This window comes from Chanos chanos, chromosome 9 (genome assembly GCF_902362185.1).
Source record: "Chanos chanos chromosome 9, fChaCha1.1, whole genome shotgun sequence".
Lineage (NCBI taxonomy): Eukaryota > Metazoa > Chordata > Actinopteri > Gonorynchiformes > Chanidae > Chanos > Chanos chanos.
Window position 1 is genome coordinate 38,420,546 of NC_044503.1, and position 10,578 is coordinate 38,431,123.

At 40.1% G+C, this 10,578-nt stretch overlaps 1 protein-coding gene across 1 annotated transcript; it reads left to right on the top strand.

The window, feature by feature from the left end:
- Positions 1–8,853: 8,853 nt before the first annotated feature.
- LOC115821765 (C-X-C chemokine receptor type 3-like) lies at positions 8,854–10,095 on the top strand. Its single transcript, XM_030785560.1, is given in 3 exon segments — positions 8,854–9,222; positions 9,419–9,494; positions 9,497–10,095. Coding segments are annotated over 3 exon segments (1,044 nt in total).
- Positions 10,096–10,578: the final 483 nt, after the last annotated feature.

A 10,578-nucleotide genomic window follows, 5' to 3' on the forward strand; every position in this document is an offset into this window, starting at 1 on the left:
GTATAAATAAGAAATAAATCTTTTTCAAACAGATTTCTTTCTGCTTTGGCTTGTTTTTTAATTAATATTTGAAATGAAATTTCAGGAGATTAATTTTCAGGTAGAGCTCTCATCTGCGACTCTTCTTTCCAGTATGTAAGCACTGGCCACTAACCTTAACCCACACGACAGAATTTTCTCCCTGGATTTCAACCCCCCAACTTGGATTTTCCCAGCCTGGTGTGTGTGTGTGTGGTGAATGTGTCTTGGCTCCATCTAAAACCAGTTTTGTTCAATGACAGATACACTCTATACCATTTGAATGTAATTGTTGTAATACACATTAACGTCCATGTGTCTGTTCTCTGAGTGCATGATAAATCATTCCCTAGTTTACTGAATGTAGTGATCTAGGAACTTAGATTTGTAATTATCCAGGAGAATTGGATTCGAAGAGTAGGCCTATTACTGTACTTGCTACATTAACACTGTTATTTCATATATGTTAATGCGAATGAATAGTTGCTTTGAATAATTTCTAGATTCAGTGTTGAGGGTGCTGAGCTAGAAATAGTTTTTCAGAATAACTGTAACTGAACTGGGTTCAAGCTCTGAAATAAGTTTATGATGATAGCTAAGTGACATCTGTATTCAGTCTAATGTTTATCATGAACCATGAATCACAACTTATCAATACCACTGGCACAACAAACCAACAGTCAAACTAATCTGCAAAACCTGTCTTTATGGGTGACATACCACGGGTTTCCAAATTCTCTTTGGATTTCAAAAATTCTGTGGTATGTCCTTGACATTTTTTTTCACATTGGCCATTTTGACAACACTCAAGACAGACCCATATTCTCATGTCCCTTAAGGTTGGGATGGTGCATGTCTCCAAAAGGCAAGTGTCTCTGGTTTAGGACAAAAGACTTGAGCTAAAAATGATTACTACCAGTTCTCTCAAAGATTCTTTGTGTGATCAGCTTTCATACAATACAGTGATATAAGGTGCAAAATGCAACACACATCCATCACAATATTCCATATATTTCATATCCTACCCCAAGTCACTACCTCAATGTTTTTTTTTTTGTCATTACCTCAAACCTAGCCCCAACCCTAACCTTAACACTAACCTTAACATACTGTATACTATGGATTTGAAAAACAGCGAATTTTGTTGGCTCAGAAAAATTAAACGGCTTATTGATATTTGAGTTCTGCCAGTCAGTTCACAGTAACACAGTAACAGTAGGCAGAAGGCAGAGTGTTTGCTATCAGGGGGTAGGACATACGATGGAAATAAATGCATCAGCAATCAGCCATCCTCCTTCATCACTGCCCGTGTTGATACAGGGTTCATGTGATGTCAGAAGAGTTGACATGGAAACCAAACACACTATTCTGGGATGTGATAAAATTGGCAACAAGTGCTTACCGGTGCATTTTGAGCCCAACAGGAACAACTATAAACCAGATGAAAAAAAATCCAGTCTGTAGATATCCAAACGTAATCAAGTATGTAATGTGGATTTCTCTCTGTTTACTAGCTATGGCCTGAATTGTTTCAAACTGTCTCAGTGTCATCAATGTTCTCTTTCATGAAAGTCTTGTGTGTGAAAACACAGGTCTCTCCACATTATTTAGTGAATGACTGACAGTATTCTCAGCTGTCTCAATTAAATGTTATGACTTTGTGTGTTAGCTGCATTTTATCACCTCTTAGTTATGAATTCTGTTTCAATGTGATGTCTAACCCATATTAAGACAGCATGTTACTCGTGTATTTGTCATCATACGTAATGCCCAGGTATAATTATTGTGTGATTATAAATGTGTATTAAGATTTTTCTCATTCAACATTTATTTTTGGGTGGGAGGAGTTTAGATGTACCCTCTTCCGCATAAACACATGACTGTCTTGAGAGGACAGAGAACTCTAGTACTTGACAAAGGACTTTCTCTGGACATGTAACAAGGTGCAGGTTCACACTCAGGAATATGAATTAGTCAGGTCTAAACTCTACCCTCCAATCCACAGATAAAAGCTAGATGAACCTGATAAGGCGGACCCCCTAAACAGGGTCACTAAACCCAGTAAGACGAAGAGCAGATTTTACTGGAGTTGTTCAAGATTACACACAGGCTTGATCTCTAGATGTACCAAGGAAACAACAAAGTAAGGACTGAGCAACAAAACACAACTGAAACAGACAACACTTACAAACACAGAGTTAACAGAAAACAGATGCAAAGTAGTTAACACGCAAGAGAACAAATGAATGAAACACAGTTATGAGGACCATAACCAAAACAGTTTACTAAATGCAAAAGTCTATGTCGCCCTCTGGTGACCAGAGGAGGAAAGAGCAGTCAAAATCCACTCAGGAGATTCTGCTGTTGTTAACTGTGGGCTGCTTCAGTTAAATTCTTCCCTGTTCTTTAGAATGGAACATTGTTCACTGTGCTCTGCATGTCAATCATAACATGATGTCACAGATCTCTCCTCATCACTTTTTAAGTTTTCTCTTCACAAGTAGTAACTGACTCTTAGTAATCATGGATGTCTCTGTCTGACCAAACGTTTTTAACTTGTGTAAAATAGAGCTGATGATTTAGTCAGTTTATGGTCATCTGACTACAGCTCTGTAAATGTATGGTTTTACTATGTAAAATTATGGATGGGTACTGTTATAAGAGTATAATGCGGACATTGTGAAATTAGTTGGATGAGAAGTTATTTTCTTCTTTTTCATTCCCCTACAACGACAAAAAGTCTGGGAGACTGCATCGCTGTCAAGGCTGGCCCAATATATGATATACATATGATATGCTGTATATTCTACACTGACTACACTCAATTCCCCCAGACCTCAGTACACACTCAGTACACACCATTCAAATCATTCTCATCCCACAAGGACACAGTTCACACTGCAAGGACACCTATTAAAACAGGGCCGGCCAAAGCCTTTATAGGGCCCTAAGCAGAATTTGACTGAGGGCCCTCCACTGCCTCAGCGCCGCCAATACTATTGACTATTGTCAAAGCTCAATCATTCACACACCTACTGTAAATCTAATACATCCATTATCAATTTTATGAGTTGTAGCTATGTTGCTTACTTCATACCAATGTCAGCCTGGCATGTTTTTACCTTTCGATGATTTTTAATCTTAAAAGATACCAAACTCACAAAAGTGGTCTGGCGTTAATATGCATTTTAATATTCAGTGATACAGCACTAAGTGGCATACTGAACGTGGTGAACTAAAAAGTAACAAAACTAAACCAGCAGACAATGCATTTACTGTGAACAAGTTAACCACTTTAATTGCTTTTGGTTTAAAAAATTTGCAATGTGCAAAAGTGCAGAACATACAACAGAGCATTAAGGAAAAATTCTGAGATTTTGAGAATAAGGTCGTAATATTACAAGAACAGAGTCGTAATTGAGAGACAAAGTGCTAAAATTTTGAGAATAAAGTCATAATGTATTGAGAATGAAGTCACAATATTTCAAGAAAAAAAAACCCGTAATACCACGAGAATAACGTTGTAATTTTATGAGAAAAAAAATCATAATGGTAAAAGAATAAAATCGTAAAATTTCGAAGAAAGAAAACCCATAATTTTAAGAATAATATATTACCAGCAACCAACAAAACGGGCGAGAGAACAGTCTGTTGCAGCCTGAGTCTGCTTCTGGCAACTGCTGTTTGTCTCAGGCATCATGCCATGCCACACACATCAGTCAACACGTAACTTTACTTAATCATCTTATCATTATACGTTTGATAAATACGGTTTTGCTTGTTGAGCAAACACAGGTTTTACAGGTTCATTAATCATTTTAATGTAGGCTGCTCTTCCCCTCTAAAATAACACATAGCCTAAAATGACATTAAACTTTTTTCTCACAATATTATGACTTTTTCTCGTAAAATTATGCCTTTAATCTTGTAATGTTATATTTTCTTGTAAAATGACAACTTTGTTCTCGTAAAAGTACGACTTTGTTCTCGAGGCCTAATATTATGACCTCGAAATCTCACGATTTTTTTCCCCCTCAGTGTGGCCCTTAATACTCCATCGTGAGATCAACAATCAACTCCAGTTCAAATCAAATGACTTAGCGGGATATGTCCTGTTTTACAACATTACTTTTTGGTGCTTTTTCCATCGACGCTGACCCAACGTTAGTCTCACTGACTGTGCCTCCATCAAAATGCAGTTTAACGTCAGTTACAGTGCGCATGCACATGAATGTGACACCAGTGGGAACTGATGAAACCCGTAGCACTAGCTAGCCGGCCTGTTAACATAATAATGCATTTTTGTATGATTACCACTGATATATCACAAGGGGGGAAAAAAAGGGGGACATTTCATGCGCTCTTGGGGGCCCTCTGGTGGCCGGCTCTGGTCACCGTTAAGTACTCACTGCATTTCAGAGCAAGTTATTACATTGTTAACAAGTTATAACATTGTTAATATTACTTTAGTTGTTGATTCTGATGGTTGACAGGGAAACCATGTGGTTCTGTGAAGAGACTGGAATAGTTCAACGTCTCTCCAATAGTCTAATGATGTGATGTAATAGTCTTATGATGTGATGTAATAGTCTTATAAAGTGATGTAATAGTTGTAGTGACTCATTTGTTTTCCCACTGTATGGGAGGTGCAGTCACCAGTTATCAAGTGGCTACTGTGCTGTGTCATGCATTATTTTAAAATGGTATCGTACACTTATTTCAAGGTGACATTTTTTGCCACTATGTAAAAATAAATACTTCTAGAGGAACTTTGTGGACAGGATATAGCAGATTTCATTCATTGAATGTTGTCTCAGGTATATGCTATAGAGTCGATTCATAATATTAGATTAAATATGCTGTATGTTGTTGACCAAAACAGGCTCAGCAACATTTCTTAGTGTTTATTCCCTAACTGAATGAAAATAAAAGGCATTGACCATAGTCCAAAGCAGCCATGCTACCAGCTTCATCAGACAATCTGATTCTGTTCTGCTTTTCAAACACAGGAAATTCCATCTCATTCTGGGAAATTCTTGACTCATGATTGAGTCAGGAGTTACAATAATCTCAAACAAGTTTTAAAAGTTTTAAAAGAAAAGCTGTTTTCACTTCCCTCAGTTCCTCTCAGCTCAGTGAAGTCACATGGTTTAGGCTTAAACTGGTTTACACACAAGGCCCAGAGTGACAATGAGAGACACTAGCTCCTTTAACACACGCACTGCAACCCTAAAATGATTGGGATTCTAACCGGAGGGGATGCACGTGTGAAAAAAAATGACCGAATCAGTCAACTCGGATTCTAAACGGAGTTTATTCTACCAGCCCCTTAGTACAAACTCCGTTTTCTCTTCGTTTGGGTCCATGTGTGAAAAGAGCAGATTATACTCCGGAGTATGCACAGTGAGCAAGTGGGCGTGTTGATGTCGTTTCTAACATGTGACTGGTGCAAAACACCGGAAGAACAGAAACAGGGTAACGGGTGAAGAAGAAGGGTCATTTACATGAAGACACCAATGAAAATGTCTAACTGGAGAGACCATGAGATTCAGGAACTTCTATCGGTGAGGGCCGACGCCGGAATCGTCAGACAAAAGTCGGTAGCCTCGTCCGCTTGTTTTGAATTGTTATAAACAAAAGGCCACGATTTTCACAGAGTACTTTTTCCGCCATGTCCTGCCTCCTGCACGCGCTACCCAAACACCTAAACCAAACGGAGTATTTCGAGTATGTGTGAAAGCATCTGACTCGGACTATCTGCTGCTGTGTGCAGCATGTGTGAAAGGGCAACTTCGGACATAATGCGAACCTGATTCTGAGGTTATAGTCCGTAGTGCATATGTGAAAACAGCTACTGAGAAGAAAGTATGTAAGGATCACACCACATAAACACAAACACACATACAAGTTTGTGCTCATATCCTAGTGGGGACTTCCCACTGACTCCCGTTATTCTGTAACTAAAGAATACCAACCTATCCTTAACCCTAACTCTAACCTTAACCTTAACCAAAGAAATGTTTTGATACATTTTGTTTTATCTGTAACAACGATACAGTTCAGAAAAACATTGTTCTCCTAGAGGGGAAACAGCATTTTGGCTTTTTTTTTCAGATTATGCTATCGTACTAGGGACTTACCGGTCCCCGCAAAGATAGCAATACATGGTACACACACACACAATCACATACGCACAAACAATCACACACCCACACACACACACGAACATGCACATATACACACACATCATGCATTTTCACTCCTTACTAGGGGAGTAAATCCCAAGTTTCATCACGATGCGATATTACATTGACTCTTTCAGTCAACGATCTGATGATTTTCGATACCTTAGCTGAGATGCTGCTACTGCTACTGCTCGCACAACTGGTAGATTGCTGCCACACTGTTCATTTCTTTTTTACAATACGAATTTATATTGTGCTTGTGGATCACTATCACTATGGATCACTATGGACTATAGAACGCTGTTTTTTCTCTACTTGACAATTTTTAAAATGTGCTAATAATAGCAGATAATATAGCATTTGTAATGATTCTTTACAACATAACCGTAGCACCGCTATCTTACGGGAGGACTGTCAGATTGGATCTGTCGTACAAGTTCAAATTTTTCAATGCATGCGGACCTCTGTCGGACTTGAATTTCTTCGCACGGCGCTTGTTCGGACCCATTCGTATGTGGTCTGCAATTCTACATAGGAAATGAATGATTTTTCTTTTCCCTCTTAACTGTCAAAGTTAGTGAAAGCAAAACAAAAAAACCTCAGACCATGTGAGTGAGTGACTGATTAGGGAACTGGGAAGGGCACGAACATCAGCAAGTGAAGTGAAACTGAAACTTCTGAGTAATGGTACAACTGGACATCAAGAAAACAGAAGCCACACCAAGAATAACACGACGTGGCTACACAGCTGAACGCACGGGTAATGTACTCATCCCATGTCTCTACTCAAGGGAAATATTGTATATTGTCATATTTCTGTAGCGTAATCATGTATTACAATCTTTTGACAAATGGTGGGATTATGGAGACGTTTGATGTCGTTTAATTTTTTTTTTCTCTCTAAAAGACATTGACAGTATGTGTGTCGTTAAGTGTGGCTGTTAAATGCTGTTCTGGAGATGAGTGAATTTTCTGAGAATCAGGCGACAGGGTCACAAACTCACACCACAGAATGTACAGTCTCAGTTCTAGTCCTCTACAGGACAATACTCATCTATTTATTTAGTAAGATATTTACCAAGTAGTCTTCTTCAAGATATTTACTACTTAATCTTACTAACTATAATAATGCTGAATTCTGAGATTATTTGGAGTGTTAAGGAGGAAGAGAGCGAGACTGAAAGAGAAATATCAGAATATAGAAATAAACTGAAAAGATGAGTGTATCTGAAGTGGTTTCATATGTTGTGTTGTATGATGTCTGTACTGGTAACATGGTCTGATCTTCACACCTCAACCACAGTGAAGATCTTAAGTCCACCTAAACGACTGGAGGCTTTGGAGAAGTGTCAACTCACTCTAGTTCTGGGGACAAACCAGATCCAGCTGAGACGTTCTTACTGCCACACTCAGTCTTGAAAAAAAAAAACCCCAAATACATTCCTTCTGTGTCTGGTTTGCATACAAAGCCCGGAATGACAATGGGAGACACTGAGAAGGTATGTGTGGTAGCACACACACACACACACACACACACACACACACGCACGCACACAGGTTGTCTATAAAAGTGTGAGTGTAACACTGGGGATTTGCTGTGGTAAAGATTACAGAGTGTTTTACTCAGTGCTGTAGTGAACTCCACTCCTGCATCTCTCTCATGAAGGTAATGTATTCTCTCTGTTCCAATACACACAGACTGTCCTCTTAATGTAGTTAATTTAAGAGGTCTCTGTGTATTCTCCCTGCTCTAATACACACTTTCTGTCCTCTGTGATTCTAAAATTAATGGTTAAGGGGATCTGTGTACTGGTGAACTGATTTTGAACCATTTTGTCTCTACAAGCACAGTAATTACATTATATGCTATATGAATCAATGCATTTCTTTAAAAAAAAACTCTGTCTGAATCCAGGAAACATAATTATCTTAAACAAGCAGTAGATCTGAGACTGATTTACTCTGTTTTTGTTACTTGTCATGACTTGGACCAGTTACAGGAGAACCAAAAGTCAGAATTGTCTGTCTAGTGGGTCATCTCTTGATAACAGGCTGATTTTTTGCCTGGAAAATGTGTGAGTGTGTGTGTGTGTACCTTCAGCCAATCAGGGATCGCATTTAGTTCGTTGATAAGAAAAGAGACCGTATATTGGACCCCACAGGACTGCAGTCTTGACACCCCTGCAGTAGACCTATACATCTTTCTATCCTACAGTCTATGGTGGTTGGAGATAACAAAATCAGTTAACCCCCGGGAGTCTCTGAGGGTATTTTCAGACACTCTGATGATTTTGACATGCTCTGATATTGTTGTCAATTCACCTATGACCAAACATGTCTCCCTTTGGAGTATCTCTCATTGTACATGGTGTTATGAAAACATAATATTGTAGGGAATTATTCAATATCAATGAATAGAAGAAATGAATGAGGCTAATTCTCCAATCTGTCTTCACTGAGTGAATTACTCAGAGAGTGAAGTTCAGCCAGTCACATGCACCTGGCAGATAACTGCTCCTACAGGCAGCACTGTCCTATATTCTGTATATCCGAAACTCCAATTACAGTATGTGTGTACTGTTAGAATGCCTTATGCAATGACTAAATGAACAAACTGATTCACTTACAGGCATACAGTGCAGAGGACAAGATGACCTTCAATGCAGATGAATTATTTGGAGATTTCAACTACAGCTACTTTGACAGCAACTCTAGCTATGACCATACTGACTGCTGTGAAGGGTTGGTGTGTGACCAGTTGAGCAGTATACAATTTGAGAGAATCCTTATCCCCACCCTGTACTCTCTGGCATTGGTTCTGGGGTTGCTGGGTAACGGGCTGGTCCTGGCCATTCTGTGGCAGAAGAAGCAGAGCTGGAGTGTGACAGACACCTTCGTTATGCACCTGGGTGTGGCCGACACTCTGCTGCTGCTCACGCTGCCTTTCTGGGCTGTGGAGGCAGCTCAGGGGTGGATCTTCGAAACAGCATTCTGCAAACTTAGTGGAGCTCTATTTAAGGTAAGAGAAAGAAGTCATCTGAATTGAGGTCCAGAGATCAGGTGCTGAGTTTTACTCTGAGAAAGGTTTGGTTCTGGTTTGGTTTTGGTAGTGGAGTTTAAGAGTTTAAGTTCCTTCTCATAACAGTGGAAAAACTCTGATGACATGCCTTTAAAAACACTCTACCATTTCTCTGTTTCTGTTTTTTACTCCCCAGATCAACTTTTACTGTGGCATTTTCCTGCTGGCTTGCATCAGCATAGACTGCTACCTGTCCACCGTCCACGCCGTGCAAAGCTCTGGGTGGTTCAGAGCAGCTGTGTGGCTGTCTGGCTTTTCTCCTTCCTTCTGTCCATCCCTGATTGGCTGTATTTGGAGGCACAGAGGGACATAAGGCAGGATAACAGAGCGGAATGCACCTACCACTATCCAGCACCCGAGTGGCGTCAGGCTTTCCGTCTGCTCCACCATGTACTGGGCTTCCTTCTCCCAGCTGTGATAATGTTGTTCTGCTACTCTTGCATCCTCCTGCGACTGCAGCGCAGTTCCCAGGGCCTGCAGAAGCAGGGGGCTGTGAGGGTGTTCCTGGCCGTGGTGCTGGCCTTCTTCATCTGCTGGACGCCTTACAACATCACCCTCATGGTGGACACCTTCCATAGCAATGGACGGAGCCTAAATACACATGGCTCCTGTGACAGCACTGAGGCCTTGGATGTTTCACTTGCTGCCACATATACACTGGGCCTCCTCCATTGCTGTGTTAATCCTGTGCTATATGCTTTTGTGAATGTGAAGTTTCGACGCAGGCTAGTACGCATGTTGAGATCACTTGGCTGCAAACCAACAGGTCGCGGAGTGCCTGTGTCTGAATCTGGAGACACTTCTGTCTTCTAAACAAACATCTGCCTTCTAGAACTAAACTTCATCTTCTAAAACTCACATTTACCCTCAACATCTCACATCCATCTTCAAGAATCCTTGACACTTCTTTGCTATCTATACATCTGTTGCCTACACACCATCTACACACTTCTCAGCAGTCTACCTAATAGAAAACATATCTTCCTTCAAGAACACATCAGCCAGAGCTATCTTCTGGAGCATCTCAAAAATGTGTCATCTTGAACACAGACTGCTGGCCTCCTGAGATATCCTGTGCGTCTTTTACTTTTAAGAAAACATTTAACTTGTTGTAAATGCTTGGAGGCTTAGAGACTGGCATGATGTGTGTTGAGTAGTCAAATGGAATGATGCCTATGTGTCTGTACATGTAATCTCAATGTGTGTACCTAACGAAGTGAAGTACCAAAATATCAAGGCCAAAACAGACACAAATACACGTGTGTGTGTGTGGGCATATACGCACGTATACACATT